This window comes from Podarcis melisellensis, assembly GCF_964234715.1.
Source record: "Podarcis melisellensis genome assembly, chromosome: 9".
Lineage (NCBI taxonomy): Eukaryota > Metazoa > Chordata > Lepidosauria > Squamata > Lacertidae > Podarcis > Podarcis melisellensis.
The window spans coordinates 1,024,132-1,047,731 of record NC_138541.1 but is presented as its reverse complement, the minus strand read 5'-3'; the positions used below and the strand labels follow the sequence as shown (position 1 = coordinate 1,047,731).

Here is a 23,600-nt window from a genome sequence, read left to right as displayed (position 1 = left end):
GTGAATATTAATCTATTCAAAGGATGGTGGGCCCATGAGGAAAAAGAAGTTTGGGAGCTCTGGGCTGGGCAGAAATTGGTGAATTGCTCACAACAGCCCAGGGTTCCCATGTACATTTTAAGCCTGCTGTACTCAAAAGAACAAATGGGCACACTGGGAGATTGTCAGGAGATGGAAACCCAATTCCTCAGCCTCTTTCCTGATGCATTCATCTTGGAATTCCCAAAAATACAACCTGCTGCAAAATGAAGAGTGTCCAGGTGGGCAGCAATTAGATAACCCCCAAGCTATGGAGATCAAGATGTAATTATGAGCATCCTTTGAACAAAAATAAAAAATGGGAAGGATAGAGGCTTCTTCCTGTATAGGTAGCATACCAGGCTGGGGGGGGGGGAGACACACAACAGCCCATTTGGCCAATTAAAACACAGGCTGTATAACAATTTCTGATCAGACCAGAAATGCAAATAGGAGTGAGCCCCACCTCCTCTCTGGCGGCAGCCCTGTCTCCATTCTTGCCTGCCCCCTTCCTGCAAATCTCCTTTTCTGGGAGCAAAATCTTTCTACAGACACCTTGCATCACGGTAATAAAACCTCAGTGATTCACCACAAAGCGCCGTCTTTTATTCAGGAAACCCCTTCCAAATCAATGTCCATGTAGTTTCACCATCCACCACCTGAGGCGGCTGATGGGCTCCATGGCAGCTTCCGTCCTTTGTTCCCGGTTTCCCTCCTCCCTCAAGGAAAGAGATGGGGGGGGGGGAGAGAGAGAGACACTTATACCCTGGAGGGAATCCAGCAGTTGACTCGCTGCTTCATAGGAAAAGACCATACACACCCTGACCGTTCCAGGAATACATGCAAGAACATAGTCTTGATGGAAGACAAGGTCTGGCGTGGCTGGATAGTAAACCCCAGGGCAGATCTGCTTTGTTAACATTTAATTCTGATCCTGAGCAGCAAGCACAAAGAGCCTGTTAAGAATATCACCTGTCCTGGATCACCTTTCTTCGTTCCACCTCTCATCTAGCAGCCAGCAATGCTACAGACATAACATTATGACAGGCCAGTAAATTTTAGGGCAATTCACTTAAAGATCTTCAACTGCTTTTACCTGCCAGCTCTCTTCTTGTTTAATTTTTTTATTATTATTGCAGCTTCTGGTTTTCATATTGGCCACCTTGGACTACACCTAGTCCAGCATCCTATTTCCTACAGTGGACAACAAGATGCGCCAAAGGGAAGCCCACAACACTAGGGAACACCTTTTAAATATCTTCACAGACTTTCCAGGATATATTTACACATTATTCCAGCAATTGTTTTTAGTGGTGTCAACTGCCTTGATGATTACTGCCATTTTATAGCCTATTGTAAACCATCCCGGAAATTTTCTATTATTATTATTATTATCATCATCATCAACAACAACATCCCACCTTTTTCCCTAATAGGGACCCAAGGCAGCTCACAGTTGAAGGTGGTATTAAAATATTTAAGAAATATGCAAACCCGCTAGCTTGCCTTGGTCCTAGTAGTGGTAGGATCAGAAGCAGGCCTCTTAAGAGGGGCAAGGAGCGTTTGGAAGGCGCTCAGCTCCCAGAGGGGCATTGGGCTTCCCATCAACTCCTGGCTGCCCACCTTGGCACAAACAGGACATGCCTTGGCCGCTCTTTGCCCTCCACGGATGGGCCATGCCTGACAGCCCCAACAAAGGATGTGGCAACCCTCTTCCACTCCTACAGCTGGCGGCCAGGAATGCAACGGAGCAAAATCAGAGAAAGACACCTGGCTGCCAGAGGAAGCAATTTCCAGGAGGAGATAGGAGATTTAAATAGATTTAAATGACCCCTGAGGCAGTAGAGAGAGTGCGCCTCGTAAAAAATCAGTTCATGCCCTTAACATAGATGCAATTGAGCACCAATGTGTTCACCTCAGGAAACCAAAGGTACCAGCAAGAAGGGCAAGTCTTGCTGCATCCTTATGCTGTTACTCCATGTGAAAAATTATATATATTTTTTTAATTTCTATACATTTTTTTAAAAAACCAGCACTGCCTCTGCAAATTCAAATGCCAACGTTTGTTTATCATTTGTTTATGCATTTAAGGTTCAACTTCTTTCTGCCAAGGGAGTTTACAGTTTTAAAACATTACAGCGAACAATACTACAAAATACAGAACAGGAGGGTTCTCTCAGGCTGACAGGTAGTCCCTTCCGGAGCAAGTGGAAGAAGCTCTCTAGCCTGAGCTTTTCACCCCTTCTTGTTTCCTTCCACGCAATGCCTGGAACATGCCTCCTGCAAAAAAACCTAATTGTTCTGCAAGGCTGTTTTTTTTGTTTTGTTTTGCTGGGGGCCAGACAAGCTCTGAAATCGCGCCTGTGACTCTGCACCCTAAGGGTTCCCTTGTGCAAAGAGTCGGTGCAAAAGAGCGATGCGCACGCCCTCAGGGTTTCTGACATATTTAAAAGTAAAATATAGGAAGCAACCTAGTCAAAGGCAGCATCCTGCAATGGAGCGAGTGTTTCCATAATTACGCATTTCAGAACCTATTTATAGGAAAGAGAAACCTTGCCCAGTTTTTACAAAGTTGTTAAGCAACCCCACAACCAACCAGCGCTCATTCTCTGCCATAGCTCAACCCAGAACCGGGTTTCAACACGAGGGTTTAAGCCCCAAACATACAGAGTATTTTTGTTTTTATAAAAGAGCACATACTTTTGAGCCTTTACCTCCCACGTGAAACCGCCCCGACCAGGTCTTGAAGATCTAGAATTCTCCTCCCGAGATAGAAGTCATCGTGTCATGACAAGCTTGACACTTCTTGTTTGGAAAGTAACCACTGCAAGCCACAAAAGTGAAGGATACCTAGTCTAGTCCTGTCTGCACACAGAGCAGGAGACTGAGAAAAATCCAAAAGTAGCACCGCCATTTAACTCTGCAACTTCACGGCCAAGTAAAAAAGGAGACAGTCTCCTGAATGTCATTAGGCTACATCCACCAAAAGGAACGCATGGGTATAAGTGGTAGAGTTTTCCTGAACACGGATGGCAACTAGAGCGATTTTTAAAGAAAAATGTTGTAAAAATCCCCCAAAAGCTCAGCAACTTTTTCACCGCCCCAAAGGAGCTGGTTTAACTTGCGGAGGGGGCCAGAAGCTCACACACATGCACGACTTTTAAAGAAAACAGCATTTCTTTTTTCTTGTTGTCCAGTCAGGCCTCTTTGCCGCTTACAAGTAAACATGGAATCAAGGCCTGCAAGGGGCACACATCAAGTGGGGCAGGGGTGGGGGGTGGAAGACAAATAATAATAATAAATTTATTATTTATATGCCACCCATTGACTTGGTTGCTCCAGTCATTCTAGGTGGCTTCAGGCAAAATATAAAAAGGCAATAAAACATCAAACATTGAAAACTTTCCCACAGAGGGCTGCCTTCAGATGGCTTCTAAAAGTCATGTAGTTGTTCATTTCCTTGACATCGGAAGGGAGGGCGTTCCACACGGTGGGTGCCACCACCGAGAAGGCCCTCTGCCTGGTTCCCTGTAACCTCACTTCTTGCAGGGAGGGAACCGCCAGAAGGCCCTTGGAGCTGGACCTCAGTGTCCAGGCAGAACGATGGGGGTGGAGACGCTCCCAATCAACCCTAATAAAAATGCTAAGCCATTAATGGAGAGTGAAGCCTTCAGACATGACATTCCACTACCAGATGAGAGAACTCTGTATCACCAAATGAAGAAGCCAGCCCAGCTGTCCTACCACAAGGGTGGTCCGACTCCCGTCTCACAGGGTCCCATGATGTGCTTGAAATCTACTGAGCAAGAATGCATTCTCAGGACCAATGAACCCGTTAGGAATAACCCCCCTCTGTAAGGATCCCTGAAGGATCAAGGTGTGGGATGGGCTAACAAGACCCACAGCCAAGGCCTGCATGTTCCTGCCCTTCCACAGGGAATGTTTTGCCCTCCATTCAAGCAGCGCCGGCATGATTTCATCAAGGAGACTCATTTCTCTGAGATTCCCTGTAGGAATAACTAACCTAATTAGAGCTTGCTCATTTCCACTTCTAAGTTGCATCTTGTTTTTGCTCCCAACTCCTCTGCTAAAGCTTAACACATCAACTAAGGGAAACAGAAAGAGAGACCTTTACGGAGGAGAGCCATGGCTGCCATTTATTTATATACTGTACCACTTAATACCAAGACTATGGTATTGCCAGTAGGCAGTTTACAAAAACAAGAAAGAGAAAGAGCCACTGCTCTTTTGATAATTCAACACATGTACAAAATATCCAGAAAACTGGATGGCATGGGGTAAAAAAAATTGGGTCACTTGATAGGGAATGGCCCAGTTGCAGAAACCCTCCAGCAGCTGAACCCAGCCCTTTGCACTCAACTGTTAAAAAATGCCAACGCACAACACAACCTGAACTGCGCCTAGAGATTATAGCAGCCGGCCACACCTAGGAAGGCAAGGGACATCCAACATGCAGAACCTGCCACCCAGCCACACAAGGAAGGCGAAAAGTCAAATGCTTAACCTTTTTCCAGACTGTGAAGTTTTTTATATATTTATAAATTTATATATACTGCTATTAACTTATTTTTTTTTAATAAAAATCATACAGAAACCCATTTTTAATATTTTTAAAATCAGATATCAACTAACTATTGCAGAAGGGTGTTTTCTTAATTGCCAGCATAAACTTGGCAGCCTAGAAAGGTTTTCAGCCAGCGCTTGAAGGTTAGAGCAGAAGAAGGCGCCTGCTGAATCTCTCTTGGCAGAGCATCCCGCAGAACTGGGCTGATGACACTCGGGCTTGGTTTCTTGTTGCTGCCAAATGATCCTTGCCTATTCAGGGGGTGGCCAGCGGCGCTGCTGCGGATGATCCCAGGGAGGGAGCTGTTGGGGTGTAAGGGTCCAGCTGGTCTCTGAGGTGCCCTGGACACAAGTTGTTCAGGACCTCTTAAATTAGCACAAGGCCCTTTTAGGTGCTTAGCTTCCAGGTCAGTTTATGAGGGCAGAATGCTGTGCTAACTCCATTCCTCCCCCATCTCCTGAGTAATACAGTCATATCCAAAGCAGAAAGAACCCCTTTGCCCCACACTGATGAAGAAACCAGGCCCCCAAGAACTTCTGCAGACGCTCTGAGGCCTCTAATGAGCCTTACAGGGGGAAAGCCAAGGAAGGAATAAGCCAGGCGGCTAGAACATCTGCATTTTGCTTCCCCCTGGCAGGAGGGCTAATTCCCCGCCAGTTCCATTGGGTCAGCGGCCGGCAACTCCCCTGGCTGAAGAAGCCCTTGTCCGAAAACATTTGCACAAACATTTGCTCTCCTCCGGAGCGCACACAGAATGGCACTGTCTGGACGCCAAGGTAATCTGAGCTCCCTCAAGGACCAGCTCCTCCTGCCTTCCGTTTAGTCATTGTCTGCAGACCTCCAGTCGCTCGGCAGCCTGGGCAGGGCTTGTGTGTCAGAGGCCTCCTATTCCTCAAGCAAAGCCTGATGTGCTGCTAGAGGATTCACCCTTCCCACACCAAGTGAGTCACCGCCAGTGAGCCTATGGGTTCTTCTGATGTCATCCTCCCGTCGGTTGCATTTCCCAACACGGCCCATTTTCTGCAGCTTCAGCTCCAAGTCTCTCAAAAGCACCGCCATTGGCCACAGCAAGAAAAAAGCACACCCAGAACTCTGGCCATTAGTGGGAGGGGTCCCTACTCGCAAATCAGTGGTCAATTGTAACAAAAACTAATCCATTCAAAAGCATGTATTCTGACAATGATCATAAACTCAAACAGAGATTACAAACTCAAACTCATAAAGATATGTATAACACAATAATTTGTTACAGTATTAAAGATAAGAGTTTACGAGTAGAGATAAATTCATGAGTCCATAGTAAGATTTGATTTGACATGAAGATCTTAGTTTCATAGATGCGGAAATTGCCATATCTGTAAATATGCACTTCAAGTAAAGGAATTCGTGAATGAACAGACTGGTTTCAAGTTCTGGATTGAACACTATAATCTCTATTTGAGTTTGTAATCCTTGTCAGAATACATAATTTTGAATGGAACAGTTTTTGTTACAATTGACTATTGATTTGCGAGTAGGGACCACTCCCACTTTGGAAACTTATATTGGCCAGAGTTCTTGGTGTGCTTTTTTTCTTGGTATATTTATTAACAAGATTGGCCACAGCAAGCCACAGTTTTTGGTATCCCTGCTGCACACTTCTTCCACGCAAAACAACATCCACACACAATGTCTTTGGGGTTTTAAGCCTTCCGTCTTTGGGGCTTCCAGTACTGCTCCCTGTGCCAAACAGACTAGTTTAGGAGGCTTCAGAAACGACTTATTTAACTTATGAAAGATCTGCTTCTTCAGTTTGCTTGATAAAAGGTAAAGGTAAAGGTACCCCTGCCCGTACGGGCCAGTCTTGCCAGACTCTGGGGTTGTGCGCCCATCTCACTCAAGAGGCCGGGGGCCAGCGCTGTCCGAAGACACTTCCGGGTCACGTGGCCAGTGTGACATCGCTGCTCTGGCGAGCCAGAGCTGCACACGGAAATGCCGTTTGCCTTCCCGCTAGAAAGCGGTCCCTATTTATCTACTTGCACCCGGGGGTGCTTTCGAACTGCTAGGTTGGCAGGCGCTGGGACCGAGCAGCGGGAGCGCACCCCGCCGCGGGGATTCGAACCGCCGACCTTGCGATTGGCAAGCCCTAGGCGCTGAGGCTTTAACCCACAGCGCCACCCACGTCCCTTAGTTTGCTTGATAGGTAGTTCTTAAGAATGTCTCAACTCGATTCCTCATTGACACCACCTCCTGAAAGCTTAATCGCTGCCTTTCATCTGCAAAGAGCACATCTGAAAGCTTTCAACAAAATGTCAAGCAGCTGTGTTGCTGCTACCCACTATGGCACCTAAACACAGGTGACAAAGGTTTCCTTTACCCACAAAGTAGTATCTTCTAATAGCTCTTGGTGTTTCACAGAGCTTGGCTCATTCATCCTCACAAGAGTTTCCAGTCACTAGTATTCCCACTTTACAGATGCAGGCCAAGTAGTGACAGACACACAAGTTTAATAATAATAATAATAATAATAATAATAATAATAATAGATTATTTATAGTCCGCCCATTTGACTGGGTCTCCCCAGCCACTCTGGGAGGCCTCCTGTACATATAAAAACATAATAAAATGTCAAACATTAAAAACTACCCAATACAGGGCTGCTTTCAGATGCCTGACAGGAGGGGGTTCTACAGGGAGGGCGCCATCACTAAGAAGGCCCTCCGCCTGGTTCCCTGTAACCTCACTTCTCGCAGTGAGGGAACCACCAGAAGACCCTCGGAGGCTGAACACATTTAAGGCCATGAACAGCTCTTCCCTGTACCCACTCACTCTCAGCCACAGAGCCTGGACAAACATAGGCATTTGCCCTCCTGATAACTTTGGACTACAACTCCCATCAGCCCCAGCCAGCATGGCCAATAGTCAAGGATGATGGGAGTTGTGGTCCAAAATGCATGGAGACCACTCGGATTCAGATGGCTGAACTCACGTTTATAAGACCTGAAGTAATTATTTATAGCTTTATACAGAATGATGATTAACTCCATATAGCATAATATGCGAACTATCTGTAGCTTTCCAGCTCATCCTCACAAGTCATTACAGCCCTGTATGGTGGACCAATCAGTAACTTCTCCCTGTCTTTCTAAGTGCAAAATTAAGACTACTTTTCTCAAAGCCATACAGATAAACAGGAAAATGACACCAAGTACAAGCCCAACAGAACCACATACAGTGGTATCTCTGGTTACGAACGTAATTCGTTCCGGAGGTCCGTTCTTAACCTGAAACCGTTCTTAACCTGAGGTACCACTTTAAGCTAATGGGGCCTCCCACTGCCACCGCTGCGCAATTTCTGTTCTTATCCTGGGGCCAAGTTCTTAACCCGAGGTACTACTTCCGGGTTAGCGGAGTCTGTAACCTGAAGTGTTTATAACCTGAAGTACCACTGTACAACTCTAACTGAAATCCCATCCATGCTGACCCAGAGGTGAGAGCCACTTTGCTTAACCAGACTTACTCCTAGATAAGTGTGCACAGGATTTCCATCTTCATTCATAGTAAGTCTGCAATTTACTCTTGAAGGGAACAGGCAGGTGTGAAATCCAACAGGGCAAGATTTGATAAAGTCCTTCTGATTTTTCGAAGAGCCCAGCCGAAATAGGAGGCCTTCCCTCCTACCCCACCAAAGAGGTAAACAGTCACAACCCAGAATCAAACCGCCCCTACAGCCTTGAGGCTCCAATTGTAATCGCCAAAGAAGAAGCCACGTCTGAAGACAGGAAGATGCCTCCTACCAAGTGAGACCCATCTAGCAGGGGCAGCTGTTCTCGCGAGGCCTATGCCACTCCTTTCCCTGGATGCCAGCATCATCTCAGCCGTCAAGCGAAGGGCCCTTCCCAAACGCACTTGCAAAGGTGAGAAAACCTTTTTCGCAGATTTCCACCCTTGGGACACCCAGCAGGTTCCATTGTGATAATCTGAGAAGCCCCAAGGGAAGACCCTGAAAAAGGACCATCTCCCCCACCCCACCCCCTGGAAGAAGCTGCCTCTTCGCTGAGAACAGCTGGTGAGCCCGTCTGCAGGCAGATCCCCCATAGGGAAGAGCCAGATGGTGGTGCATCTGACCTCCTGGTCTCCTCCACTACCCTACAATTCTCCAGTTCCATTCAGAAAGGGAAGGGGGAGCCCCAGCATTCTCTCTCAGGAGCAGTGCAAGTGGGAGACAGAAGCCAGTGAACAACCTCCATGGTGTTTTTGCTCGACACCATGGCTCGGTGGGGCCCAGTTTGAGTTATGTAAAGGTAAAGGGGCCCCTGACCATTAGGTCCAGTCGTGGACGACTCTGGGGTTGCGGCGCTCATCTCGCTTTATTGGCTGAGGGAGCCGGCATACAGCTTCCGGGGTCATGTGGCCAGCAGGACTAAGCCGCTTCTGGTGAACCAGAGCAGCGCACGGAAATGCCGTTTCCCTTCCCGCCGGAGCGGTACCTATTTATCTCCTTGTACTTTGACATGCTTTCGAACTGCTAGGTTGGCAGGAGCAGGGACTGAGCAACGGGAGCTCACCGCGTCGCGGGGATTCAAACCGCCAACCTTCTGATCAGCAAGTCCTAGGCTCAGTGGTTTAACCCACAGCGCCACTCGCATCCCTTGAATTATGCAGAGGATGTGAATACAGGAACAATCATGCAAAAAATATATGGTACAGGCAAAAAGTTTCAAATGCCCAAGCTTTAAGTGGGCAGGTGAGTCAATTTTGTCCCAACCCTACTGAATTCCCACCCACAATAACTGGCAGAGACAAGTCTAACTGAGTTTTGCTGAAAGGGAACCCAGAAAGCTCCCCAAATCGGGTCATCCTCCTTGGGCACGACTGAAGGTCCCAAGAGTGCAGCAGAAGCAATAGCATCGGCTGCCTCCCCAGCTGTGGTTTTGTTTGCATCTTGGAAGAGGAGAGAGGCACTGGCAGCTGCACTCCCTGGGCAGAGAAGGGAAGCATCACAAGAACCACAGGGAAATATCTGAGAGAACAAAGAACAGAAGCATTGACTGATACCACCACACAGCAGCGTAACTGGACCCGTGAACTCTGGCCTCGAAATCAGCTCTGAGAGTGCTTGAAATTCTGCATCACACACACAAAAACGGCTCCAAGAGCAACTTCTAGATTCTAGAATCCACTCTAGAAAGATTTGCAAGGAGTGCCTGGCACCTGATCTCCCAGCGCTGTGTTTGCCCGTTATCAAAGAACAGCAGCACATTATATAAATACTTTGGAAGGAGTTGCAACAAGCAGACTTAAGTAGTGGGCACTTAAAAATAAAACAGTCCGACACAAGATAACGTCTCAGAAATGAGATGGGAATGCGCATGCCAGGGCCTGAAACATGACAGCCAAGCTATACTGGTACGAACGCCTCAAGCACATGGGAGGTGGGAGGAAGCAGCTGACCCCAACTCAGTGTTGCCGCGCTCTTGGCAGAAGCCTGGGTCACTCCTCTATCTCCCTTCTCCAGCTCAGCGACAACAACCGGAATGGCTCCATCTTGAAATCATTATTTACTTTTATTTTCTTTGTGTACTTTTATACCATTCTTCATCTTATGATCTCAGGGCAGATTACAAGTCAATAAAAACAGAGCAGGTAAAAATATACTGAACATCAACCGAAGATCAATCCTTAAACACTTTATAGAGCCAACACAACTCCTTGCAGCTAGAGAAACTAAGGCTAGCAACCTGAAAGAGCCAAGACAAACAGGCAGGTCCAAAAATGTCCGTGCCAGGTGCGCTTCCCAGGGGAAGGCATTCCCTAACTGGGGGGCCACCACAGAGAAGTCCCTCTCCTCCAACATCACCTCCAGATGTTCCTCAAAAAGGACCTCCCAGTTCTAAGGGACTGGCCAGGATGATCCAGGGTCCACAGTTCCTTCAGATGCTTGGGAAGGGACTCCGATACTAGCGGAGGGGAAAGCGCAATTACTGCCCAAAGCCATGAACAGTCCAAAACCTGTATTTCAGCAGCACAAAGGAAAAGCTGAAAAGGGGGTGAACAAGGTTATACTTCAGGTCTGTGGGGTGGGGGTTAATGCTTTGAGAGTGGTACCAAGGAATTGGAAACTGATTTTCTCCCTCAGCCATCTCCCTCTAGAAAGGAATATCCAGATGAAGACCAAGACATTTAAGACCCGTTTGCATTTTTCTGCCACAGTTTCTGCCTGCCCTCTACTGCCTCATGCCTTCATCCTCTCTCCTCCTCCTCCCTTGAAGCCCTGAAGGAAACCTCAGGCACCCACCCCGCCTTGTTACGCTACAAACAAAGTCAGGAATCCAGCCCTGTATAGTTTAATGAGACTCCCCTCTGGGAATACTGCTCACAGTGTCCATGAAATGCTAATGTCTGTCGTCCAGTGTTTTCACAAAAACCATCTCCAGGAGGCATCAGCTGAATCTCCTGGCCTCCTCTCTGGGGGCCACATGCTGCTGGAGTGTGGGGCCGATTTCGACACACGTGCACACCAGGATGTGTACACTAGGGCAGCCTCCCTCTCCTCAGCTGGTCTGTGTAGGTCAGCTGAGAAGGGAGACATTATTGCCCCCTCCACACTCATCAAATGAATTATTATTATTATTGTCCATCAGATGATCAGCAGTGGGGGCAATTTGCATCCCCATCAGGCACTAGACAGGGTAGAAGCATTTAAATCTCCCTGTCTATTCCAGCACCATGTCAATTTTAAAGAAACATTGGTGGGGGCTGCCTGGTGCAAGAGCCGAACAATTTGCTGGCGAGAGGAGTGCTCATCAGGCCCCTGGGCATTCGCTACCTCTGCATTACACAGATATACACTGTGATGTAAAATGTCACTTTCCCATCTGGGAGTCTCACATTGCCTATGCCACTCGAGGGGGGGGGACCCTTTCTGTTTCTTGGGCAAGAGAAACCAGGAAGGAGACATTCTTGTGTGGAAAAAGAGTTCAGGGGCAGAAGAACGACTCGGCTGTACAGAAGCACCTACTGTCATCAGTTAGTGCTCGGTGAGGCATCTTACATAAAGCAGAAAGGCAGCCAAATAGCCAGAAACCAATAGGTTTAGACAGAAAGGATAATCAAGTTATGATTTCACATTTACACGCTTTAATGAGAAAAATAAAATGTTTCACAGTCACTGTCTCAATAACCCTTTAAGATGCTGGGGTGGGGGGGACCAGCAAATTAATGGCTGGACAGAGCTTTGAGGAGGCGACTTACAAATTCAGATTGCGTTCTTCATCATACCATGCCAGCTGCCTGTCACTACACAGAAAAAGACACCGTTCCAAATGAAAGGATCATTAAATTAAGAGAAAATTTAGAAACACAACACCAATCAATATACCATTATCAGATGCTTGGACCAAGTAAAATGTGAAGTAATTACTTCCGTGACTGAGCATGACGGAAGATTAAAGTGCGGTTCTTGTCCAAGTCTTCCAAGGACAACAGAGATCCCTTGTTCCAGATAAGAGCATCTCCTTGGAACTGAATCACTAGGCAACTAGCAGGGTCCTCAAAGGAACGGAGGCAGCCTGGGACTTGCTCCCGAGTTCATCCATTGCTGCGACTACAGGATTAAGACAACCTCTCCAGGAGTGGGATCCTCTTGACTAAAGTGAGGAAAGTATCGATGGAGTGACCAGGGAGGACAGAGACTCACACCGGACATCTTCTTTTGGTTGTGGAGCCGCAGAAAGTGAAGGAAGGCAGGTGAAAAGATGAAAGGGCACTGCAAAAGTGAGAGCATTTGGAACACACCCAGATTTTAACACCTGCCTCTTCCATACAGTCATCTCCAGGACTCTGCTTACATTTGAATCTATTGGCATTTACTTCCTCTCATAAATCGAGCCAGCCAGGAACAAAAACGCAGGCAGGCAGGCAGGCAGGCAGGCAGGCAGGCAGGCAGGCAGGCACACCCTCCAACACAGCGGAAGGGAAGCCAACGGAAAGCCAACTTCAAAGCTAAACCTTTGCTACGTGATAAGCTCCTTCATGCAGCACAATCTACATACGGGTTTCCGCACTTTTACCTATGCCGAAGGGCCTTCTGGAAAGAAAACAGGACATCTGAGGCAGCCCAAAGACTCTCCGCACAGGTAAGATCCACAGGACAAGGCACCAAGCACAGTGTCCCTCTTCCTGCTAGAGACACACACAATTACACAGAGGGTATTTCAGAGCGAAACCCATCTAAAACATGTCACTGACTAACTCCAACCGTCTGAAGTTTTCTTTAAAAACACAGGCGCTTGAAAAGTTTTGAAAAATTAACACGCAGCACATGGGCTCTCAAAACCCTCAGCAAACAACAAAAAGCACAAACGGATACCATTTTAGAGCCTTAAGAAGAGTGCGACTGAACCAGACAAAAGGCCAACAACCTGATGGCCACAGTGGCCGGCCAAGCAGATGTCTTTGGGAAGTCCACCAGTAAGACACAAATGTCCTCTCCTGGTGTCCTGGAGGCAGAAGGTGACCATCCTGACCAGCAGCCACTGACAGCCTTATCCTCCTCTATGAATCTCTCTAGACCCTTTTCAGAACCATCCAAGTCAGCGCCCATCACTGCCTCCTGTGGGAGCAAATTCCAGTTATAAAATTCTCCCCACTCCAGAGGTTGCTGCTAGCAAAGGCACAAGCGCAATGGCAGGGGGAAAGAAGCAGGTGCACAGCTCTTTTGCCCCATAGCTGTGGGGTAAAAGGGAATGGCAGCGTCTAGATATCCCATCTCAGATCATCAGCCCCAGGGTATGGGATGGAGCTAAGCAGATCCTGCTCCGATCAGGGCCTGGATGGAAAACTGCCTGGGAGCCCCACATAAGCATTAGAACTGGGGTATAAACGGAATAAACTCTGCAATGTGGGAAAGGAAGGTTAATGTGGAGAAGTCAGGATCAGCCCATCATGGTCAGAGGGCAAAGTGGCACCTCCTTCCACTGGCCCTGAAACAGATTGCAGGATTCCCTGGTTAGGGTCTTGGCTACTCCGCGGGGGCCAACCCGTGGGGGCCCTGTGGATGCTGATGGGCTCCAACTCCCATCATCCCTGACAACAAGCCGTGCAGACTGGGGCTGAAGGCGGTTGGGAGTCCAACAACACGCCTGATGAGGAATGGTTGAAGGAGTTGGGGGTGTTTGGCCTGGGAGTGAGCGGTGACACCAGAGGCATCTTCAAGTATCTGCCAGCGATATTTCCATGAGGCTTGCTACAAAGTTACAGACGGGGCATGGAAAGGCAACAGAATGACAGAACCATATGGCTGGAAGGGATCCCAAGGGTCATCTAGCCCAACCCGCTGCAACGCAGGGGTCAGGGGGCAGGAGCGGTTTGAAGGATGCCTCCGAAACTTAGCAGCAGGGAACCCCAAAGCGAGGGGGGGCTCCCTGCTCCCCCTTGGGTCTTCTTGTCCCGGGCACCCAGACTGGCACCCGCCGTGAGAAGAGGGTGAGGGCCAAAGGGGGGGGGCTTTGGGCCTGATCCTGCAGGCAGGTTCTTTTCTGGAGGAGAACTGCCTCTGATGTCAGAGGGGACCCAGGCAGCAGGATATCCAGGGGGGGAGAGAGAGAGAGAAGCAGCGGGGGGGGCGCTCCACCTACACGGCGACCCCAAAAGAGGGGAACCCCAAAAGCCCCTTCCTCCCCGACCCCTCCTGCTCCAAGCCCCGCCCGGGGGGGGAGGGGGCGGGGCTGACCCTCTGCCCACCCGAAGACCCCCTCGGGAATGATGATGATGATGGGGGGGGGGGAAGGGGCCCCTCGGAATCTCACCCCCCACCCCCTGGGGGGAGGGGTCCTGGGGGCGAGGGGGGGAGGGGCTGGGGAGGTTGCCATGGCGACCGAGCCCTCCCCCTCGGGCACCTGAGGGTGGGCCCCAGGCAGGCCGTGTCGGTGCTGTCCACCTCGCGCAGGATCCGCTCGTGCTCGGCCGCCGTCTCGGGGCTCTCCGGCTCCGCCATTCCTCCGCCCAGCCCGGCCGGACACAGGCAGGCAGCAGGCGGCCCGCCTAGGCCGCGCCCCCCTCCCGGCCGTAGCAATGGCAACGGCCCGCCCCGACGCCGCGCCAGGCCTGCCGGGAAGTGTAGTCCTCAAGGGAGCGACGCGCTGCGCTTGCTTCCGCGGGACGTCGCCGGCCGCTCTAGGCCGAGGGGACTCCGGGGCGAAGCATTAGCGACGCCTGCCGGCCAGGAGGCGCCTCTCCGCGGCTCAGCTGGAGGCGCAGTGCGGACGCCGCGGGGCAGAAGCGGGTTTTGTGGCGGCTGCTCGGGATAGTAGTAGTAGTAGTAATAATAATAATAATAACAACAACAACAGCAACTGTGGAAGGCAGTGGAAGACAGGAGTGCCTGGCATGCTCTGGTCCAGGGGGTCACTAGGGGTCGGACACGACTAAATGACTAAACAACAACAACAATTATTATTATTATTATTATTATTATTATTATTATTATTATTATTATTATTATTATTATAATAATTTATACCCCGCCCATCTGGCTGGGCTTCCCCAGCCACTCTGGGCGGCTTCCAACAAAATATTAAATACTGTATAGAGAGGATAGGAGCTGGATGAGAGGCAGGCAGCCCAGGGCAGGAATGCCCTTCATTCATTGATTGTGATTCCTGATTTATAAACCAGCCTCCAGCCAAAGATGATGATGACGATCTGTTTCTATACCCCGCCTTCTTCCCTAACTGGCTCACAGATAAAAGCAAGAACTGCCACAAACAGTGGGAAACCCAGAAAAAAACAATCATTAAAATACAATTAAGCATGATAGAATGGAAATGGTGTCCATAAATCTGTTGAAATCCTACGCTGAATAGAAATGCGTAGCTTCAGGTACGTAGCCGTGTTGGTCTGACGCAGTCGAAATAAAAAATAAAAATTGTCCAGTAGCACCTTATAGAGCAACAAAGTTTGTTCTGGTATAAGCTTTCAGGTATCTGAAGAAGTGTGCATGCACACAAAAGCTTATACCCAGAACAAACTTAGATGGTCCATAACAGGCATACGCAAACTCGGCCCTCCAGATGTTCTGGGACTACAATTCCCATCATCCCTAACCACTGGTTCTGCTAACTAGGGATCATGGGAGTTGTAGGCCAAAAACATCTGCAGGGCCGAGTTTGCCTATGCCTAGTCTATATGGTGCTACTGGACAATTTTTCATTTATTTTTATTATTTATTGTTATATAAAGCACTGAGCCTCTTGGGCTTGCTGATCAGAAGGTTGGCGGTTTGAATCCCCGCGACGGGGTGAGCTCCCGTTGCTCAGTCTCAGCTCCTCTCAAACTAGCAGTTTGAAAGCACATCAAAGTGCAAGTAGATAAATAGGTACAGCTGCAGCGGGAAGGTACCTTAAACACTGTTTCCATGCACTGCTCTCGTTCGCCAGAAGCGGCTTGGACATGCTGGCCACATGACCTGGAAAAGCTGTCTGCAGAGCAGACAAGCACCAGCTCCCTCAGCCTGTAAAGAGAGATGAGTGCCACAACCCCAGAGTCGTCCTTTACCTTTACCTTTTAGAACTGCATAATAAAAGCTGGACATGCACCTGGCTTATAGCAGCTGGGATAAACATCAGTGTTTTTTGGGGGGGGACTCTGCAGCCCCATAGGAGAGATGCACCCCAGCAGAGTCTCTGAGCAGGGCGAGATTCCAGGGGTTCCAGACATTCTCCCAGGGTTCGTGTTCCCTTTGGAAACGAGCCACAGCAGAGGCTGTGGCGTCTTTAGGATATATAGTTTATTTATACGTACCACCAACCTGAGCATAGATCAAACACTGTGTGATGGCATCAGACAATGTTGGATGGTCCGCAAAAGCCAGATGGATTCCAGAACTATTGGGGGGGGGAGACACCTGCTGGTCTTCTTGGCCCCTCTGCTCCTGGTAGGAGCTGCAAGTTGGGAGAACGTTGCTGCTGTTGCACCCAGGGCCTGCTTGGGGTCTTCCTTTTGGAGCACCTAGCTGGTCGCTGAGAGAAGACGATGCTGAACTTGCCAAGCCATTGGTAAGGTAGGTCTTATGTTCTTATGATCTGAAGGTAGGAATAAGCAAGCTTGCTGATGGTACTGAATTACTGAGGGTCATTACTACTACTACTACTAATAATAATAATAATAATAATTTATTAAAACAAAAAGAGAAGGGGAAGAGCTCAAAAAGGACTTCTGTTGGCTGCTGTGGACGAGATGGGGCCCCTTTGGCCTCATCCAACTGCAGGGCTCTTCTGAAGACAGGGCTTCCCAAACTTGGGTCTCCAGCTGATTTGGACTACACTTCCAATCATCCCTGACCGCTGGCTCTGCTAGCTAGGGATGATGGGAATTGTAGTCCAAATCAGCTGACTTAAGTTATTTCCTTAAACATGACAGAGTCGAGAGGCAGACAACCCACCACAATTCCACACACACCAGTTTAGAGTAAGCCAAGTGATGATTTTATTAAGGAAGATGGGATGAGAAGAGGGAAGGAATAACTGGGTTACATGGCCAGGAAAACAGAAAGACATTTAGAAAATGGAGCCTCTATCTTGACGGCTCGTAGTATCTTGCCAACCGACTGAGCTCAGAATAGTCTCATCCGTGACAATGAACCTTAAAGTCCAGCACTGCTCTGGACATGTGGCTTCTGTCCTGACCGCCTCTCTCTGAGAAAAGGGAGGTCCTTTTCAGTTACTCGTGACTACAGGGCAGAAAGAGAAAGGCTGCTTTCTTCCTTGACTTACTGCTTATTTCCTTGACGTACAGTAATCAACTATATGACTGTGCTTGCTAGTCAGAGAGCTCTTTGACCAGCAAACAGTCAGGCATCCCTCGTAAAGCATTAAACTGCCAATCTGCACGGCTAACGTGGTCGGGCAGAAATGAAACATCTTCCTCTGTTAAAGGCCAAATAAGCATTGCAGATGGCTGAAGCATGCGTGAAATCGGTAGTAACACTGAACCAATGAATGCTGAAAGCACAACAATGTTGAGTGGGCCAAACACCATCGTCGCCCATGCCTCACAGGTCGGTCTCTCAATAAGGTGGGCAAGCTGCCTCTGGGATCTACAGGAGTCAATGCTCTTCTCCACATGCGCTATCCCATCACAGAGAGAGCCAGTGTGGTGTAGTGGTTAAGAGTGGTGGACTCGTAATCTGGTGAACCGGGTTTGATTCCCCGCTCCTCCACCTGCAGCTGCTGGGTGACCTTGGGCCAGTCACACTTCTCTGAAGTCTCTCAGCCCCACTCACCTCACAGACTGTTGTGGAAGGGAAATGAGATTGCGAGCAAGGTGGGCAAGCTGCCTCTGGGAGGGTGTCAATGCTCTTCTATACATGCGCCCTCCCTGTGCAACGCCCTCCCTTCAGATGTCAAGGAAATAAACCACTATCTGATTTCTAGAAGACACCTGAAGGCCGCCCTGTATCGGGAAGATATTATGTTCTGATATATGCCGTGAGCCACCCAGTGTAGTTGGGAAACCCAGCCAGATGGGCAGGGCATAAATAATAAAATTAATATGTAAAAAGGCCCAGAGACGCACAAATGCTATGCCAGCTTGGCCTCCCCACTGAGCTGGCCACGCCTTTATCCTTGTAGCTGAGCCCCCCTTCCTTGTTGGGCCCAGGAAAGCCACCACTAGGCAGCAGCACCACCCCAATTGTTTTTTTCTACCAAAGCCCCACAGGCTCCATTCCCCTGTGAGTGACCATGCTCCGTCCACACTGTCAGAGGCAGCCATGCTTCCGAGTACCCACTCCTGGGGAGAGGGGTGTTGCACATCTGAGAGAGCAGGGTGGGTCCCCTTTGGCCTCATCCAGCAGGGCTTGGCTTCGTTCATCTCACAACACTCTCAACCTGCCATCAGAAAGGCCCCAGGAGGACCACAAATGGGCTTCCAAGGAGGAATCCTACACAACCACACGCTCCTGCTTCTCTGCAAAGGTGGCAGAACCCCAGCAGATGCACTGGGCAGTGGGAAGCTCACGGGATGGCTCAAGCAGACTGACCAGAGACATCCCTAAAGAGCAGGAAATAGAAAGAGGAGCCCTGCACAGAACGAGGGCCTTTCATTGCCACCCGCTGCGCTCCTCCAAGCGGCTGAACCATTTCTCCAGCTAGACTTTCTTTCCTTTCAGATCACACCCTCCCTCTCCTTGTGTGTGGAGCGCAAACTCTTCCCAGGTGTTCCTCCCACCCTCCCCTCTTCCTGAGCTTGGAACCCTCCTCTCCTTCCTGAGAGAAGACTAGACAAGCCATTGCCAAGGTAGGTCTTATGTTCTTATGATCTGAAGGTAGGAATAAGCACACTTGCTGATGGTACTAAATTACTGAGGGTCATCAAAACAAAGAGAAGGGGAAGAGCTCAAAAAGGACTTCTGTTGGCGGCTGTGGAGGAGATGGGCCCCCTTTGACCTCATCCAACTGCAGGGCTCTTCTGAAGACAGGGCTTCCCAAACCTGGGTCTCCAGCTGATTTGGACTACACTTCCAATCATCCCTAGCTAGCAGGGCCAGCGGTCAGGGATGATGGGAACTGTAGTCCAAAAACAGCTGGAGACCCAAGTTTGGGAAACCCTGACTAAAGTTATTGCCTTAAACATGACAGTTGAGAGGTAATAAATAATAATAATAATAATAATAATAATAATAATAATAATAATAATAATAATAAATGTTTATTTATACCCCACCCTCCCCAGCCAAGACCGGGCTCAGGTAAACAATTCCACACACACCAGTTTAGAGTAAGCTAAGTGATGATTTTATTAAGGAAGATGGGTTGAGAAAAGAGAAAGAATGACTGGGTTACATGGCCAGGAAAACAGAAAGACATTTAGAAAATGGAGCCTCTATCTTGACGGCTCGTAGTATCTTGCCAACCGACTGAGCTCACTATAGTCTCACCCGTGACAATGAACCTGAACGTCCAGCACTGCTCTGGACATGTGGCTTCTGTCCTGACCGCCTCTCTCTGAGAAAAGGGAGGTCCTTTTCAGTTACTCGTGACTACAGGGCAGAGAGAGAAAGGCATTTACGACTGCTTATTTCCTTGACATACTGTAATCAACTATATGACTGTGCTTGCTAGTCAGAGAGCTCTTTGACCAGCAAACAGTCAGGCATCCCTCGTAAAGCATTAAACTGCCAATCTGCATGGCTAACGTGGTCGGGCAGAAATGAAACATCTTCCTCTGTTAAAGGCCAAATAAGCGTTGCAGATGGCTGAAGCATGCGTGAAATCGGTAGTAACACTGAACCAATGAATGCTGAAAGCAAAACAACATTGAGTGGGGCCAAACGCCATCGTCGCCCATGCCTCACAGGTCGGTCTCTCAATAAGGTGGGCAAGCTGCCTCTGGGATCTACAGGAGTCAATGCTCTTCTCCACATGTGCCCTCCCATCACAGAGAGGGCAGTGTGGTGTAGTGGTTAAGCTCATGGAATGGCTCAAGCAGACTGACCAGAGACATCTCTAAAGAGCAGGAAATAGAAAGAGGAGCCCTGCACAGAATGAGCGCCTTTCATTGCCCCCGCCTGCGCTCCTCCAAGCAGCAGAACCATTTCTCCAGCTAGACTTTCTTTCCTTCCAGATCCCAGCGCAACTGGTCACCTTGTGGAAGGACCATGTTGGGTTCCTTGATGCTTGGGACACCAAGGGTACAGGGAAACCTTCCACATCCCTCCCTCCCCTTGTGTGTGGAGCGCAAACTCTTCCCAGGTGTTCCTCCCATCCTCCCCTCTTCCTGAGCTTGGGCCCTCCTCTCCTTCCCCACGGCCCAGGCTCAGAACTTGGCAGATGCTTCCACAATATGCCAGGCTCTGAGTGGCAGGCCATGCCGCTGCCTCCAGAGAGAAAGCTGAACACAAGTCCTACAGAGGTGCAGCACAGAGCAGCAAAAGCCTAGGAGGTGCTGGGAGAAGAAGAAGGCTTGGCGCTTTTTATTCAGATATCGTAGAAGTCAACATGAGCCCCCGATTCAAAGGTGTTTGCGAGAAGAAGATCCAACAGCTTCTGGGAGGAGATGTCGCAATCCAGCAGTTCCCCATGTTCCTTCATGTGCAGGAACGTCTTCCGCAGCTCCAGGTTTCCCGATTTGGTGCGAGCCTCTTCCTGCATATCCGTGTCCAGAGGACCTGGAAGAGAAGGCAAGAGGTGATTCCTGCATTGCAGGCTGTTGGGCAGAACGGGTTCCTTCCAACTCTTCAGTTCTATGGTTTTATGATTCATGGGGAGAGGAGCGAAGGGCCCATCAGCGGACTGCCAGCGAGAGACGATGGAACGGCTGGTGACACAGGAAGCCAGACCAGCTGGCAGACCCCAGACTCACCTGGCGCATAGCTGAGCACCCTGATGTCTGGCTCTTCTGCCGCTAGGACCCGGAACATCATGTCCCGGGCAGCTTTCCCAGTGCAGTAGAGGGCCCAAGTCTGGAAGGGTTTCAGAGCGCAGAGCGAGGAGACATTGACCACCGTTCGGCACAAGCCAGGCTCAGCTGGGAAGGCCTTCAGGAGGGATGAGGTGAGGCACAGTGCAGAGGTGACGTTGAAGGCCAAGTAGGTGTTGACTTCACCCGGGCTGGTGAAGTCCAAGAAGGATTTGGAAACATCGCCAAGAGAAGCTAGAAGACAAAGAAGATTCTGTAGGGGGGCACAAAAAAGACAAGGCATGACAGGGTGGGGGCGTTGGAGGTGTAAATGTATATCAGGCTCTGAAAAGTTGTCACCACAGGATCAAGTTCATCCGGTTTGTTGAATTAATTAAACAAAATACTTTTAAATATGCAATTGTCACTGTTTGAAATTGCATTGAGTTATCCGTCCTAGTGCGCCATGCAAAGTGCTATTCTGACTGATGCTTTTTATAGGATAGGGTAAGGAGGAACTGGGGGTGAGTTTGTGGAACCAGGGGGGCAGCGGCCCAAAAGAGTTTGGAAACCACAGAACTGGAGGATGGGAGCAGCCTCGCAGGCAGAAGCTCCCCGTATCTGGGATAAGCCAAGCGGCTCAAAAGCAAAGCTTTTCAGATCCTGCTGTGAGTGAGGAAAAGGCATAAATTGGGGACAAGAACAGAGAGGGAGGGAGGGAGAGCACATTAGGGGCACCACCCCAAACAGGATCACATAGAAACCTCACCCCTTTATACAGTACAGGCTATGGAGCTGGAAGACCTGTGGCTGGGAGATTAGGGTTCGCAAAGGTGAGGTGGGGGCCAACTGCTCAGGGCAAGGCAAGGTCTGAAAGTATTCTGAACATGGCGGAAGACCTGGCTGAGGAGGACTAACCCTTGCAGGAAGGGGGGCACCACCATTAAGAGACAGCGCAAAAGCAGAAGGATGCTTAGCACACACATACAAACACCCTGCTTATGGGTGAAAGAGGGGTTGGTGTTTTTGTTTCCAAGGGGGCTTTCCTTGCATGTCGGAGCCTACACAGCCAGGTGTGGTATCTCCCAGCACAAAGGGGCCGAGATGATCCGCGGAAGAGGGCGGAGTCTGACACAAGCAACTAGGTCAACTAGGTGCCCAACAATCCCCCTGACTTGGAAGTTCCCAAGCGCCACACTTCCTCGTTTTCCTTCCCAGGAGCTGCAAGTGGATCCGAAGTGGGGGGGCTTGAATCCGCGCGCTTGTCATCTCCGCTACATTCCCACAGCAACAACCCCAAAGTTATGTTTGCTGTGGACCCCAAAACTGCAGTGGTACCTCGGGTTACATACGCTTCAAGTTTCATATGCTTCAGGTTACAGACTTTGCTAACCCAGAAATATTACCTCGGGTTAAGAATGTTGCTTCAGGATGAGAACAGAAATCGTGCTCTGGCGGCACGGCGGCAGCAGGAGGCCCCATTAGCTAAAGTGGTGCTTCAGGTTAAGAACAGTTTCAGGTTAAGAACGGACCTCCGGAACGAATTAAGTACTTAACCCGAGGTACCACCGTATTTCACAAGGCTCACATATCCCGCTTCAGCAACGGAATATGCGTTCACCGCCTTCTCTTCCGCCCTCGGTGTCCCTCCTGGCGCTTTAGGAAGCAGAAAAGCCCGCTGCCACCAGGAACTTACAATCTCCCTTCCACGCGGAGGAAGAAAAAGATGGATGCAGAAATAAACAAGGGAGGGGGGAAGCAAGGACACCCGTCTAGTGTGCGTAACGGCAGCGCGCGTGGATTTGGGGTCTTTGCCAAGACTGCCCCCGCTTAGCCCTTTCCCCGGGAACTGGAGGAGGAAGGCACTCTGCACGCGCTCAGGAGCGCGTCTCGGCGCGCCCGCTCACCGGCGTTGTTGACGAGCAGCAGCCGCTCCACCGGCGCGTCCCCGCGGAGCTCCCGGGCGGCGCGCACCACGCGCTGCAGCCCGTCGTCCGTGGCCAGGTCGGCGGGCAGGCCGCGCACGCGGAGCGCCGGGCAGGCGGCGCGCAGCTCGCCCTCCAGCTGCTCCAGCGCGGCCGCCGAGCGCGCCACCAGCAGCAGCGCCGAGCCGGGCGCCAGGCGCGGGGCCAGCAGGCGCGCCAGGCTCCGGCCGAAGCCTCGCGAGGCGCCCGTCACGATGCCCACGGCGCGGCCCAGACCCGCCGCCCGACCGCCCGCCTCTCCGTCCATGGCCGCTCGGAAGCCGGGCGCGCCACTCGTGCGCTTTTACGCACGGCGCTCCGAGGCGGGACCGGGCGCTGCAGAGACCCCGCCCGGCGAAAGGAGGAGACGCGCGGCGGGTGCTTTGATGCCCACCGCCTAGAAATGCGAATAATTCAGCTGTGTAGCAAATACATCAATGCCCCATTGAGCTCTGGCCAGGCCAGAATGTGCTTAATCTCCTTGGCATCCGAAAGTGAAACGAAAGCGGCTGGCGGGCGACGGGCCCTCCGCGCCCTGTGCAAATCCCCGCCCCGGCTTCTCCTATTTCTTCCTGGCTTTGGCCTCGGATCAGAGCAAGCAGGAATGGGATGTGGAAAGTGCGGGATAAGCAAATGATTAATGGGAAGACATCGAA

General features: G+C 50.1%; 2 protein-coding genes across 2 annotated transcripts in view; both read right to left on the bottom strand.

Moving 5' to 3' along the window:
- EXOC6B (exocyst complex component 6B) overlaps positions 1-14,617 on the bottom strand; it is a 213,486-nt gene extending 198,869 nt beyond the window's left edge. The window contains exon 1 of the mRNA XM_081924938.1: positions 14,482-14,617. Coding sequence (XP_081781064.1) covers positions 14,482-14,579 — 98 coding nt within the window. The 5' untranslated portion in view covers positions 14,580-14,617. The remainder of the gene's footprint in view (positions 1-14,481) is intronic.
- A 4,737-nt stretch (positions 14,618-19,354) lies between these two features.
- SPR (sepiapterin reductase) lies at positions 19,355-23,227 on the bottom strand. Its single transcript, XM_081925411.1, has 3 exons — positions 22,888-23,227; positions 20,945-21,235; positions 19,355-20,750 (listed from the first exon to the last, which is right to left on the bottom strand). Exons 1-3 carry the CDS (start codon positions 23,210-23,212, stop codon positions 20,560-20,562), a joined length of 807 nt encoding a protein of 268 aa, XP_081781537.1. The 5' UTR covers positions 23,213-23,227; the 3' UTR covers positions 19,355-20,559.
- Positions 23,228-23,600: the final 373 nt, after the last annotated feature.

Coding starts and splice junctions, on each gene's coding strand:
- SPR (XM_081925411.1), bottom strand. CDS start 23,212: ATGGACGGAGAGGCGGGCGGTCGGGCGGCGGGTCTGGGCCGCGCCGTG. Junction 21,236..22,887: donor GCTGCTCGTCAACAACGCCG/GTGAGCGGGCGC, acceptor TTTGTCTTCTAG/CTTCTCTTGGCGATGTTTCC. Junction 20,751..20,944: donor GGTGCTCAGCTATGCGCCAG/GTGAGTCTGGGG, acceptor CTTCTCTTCCAG/GTCCTCTGGACACGGATATG.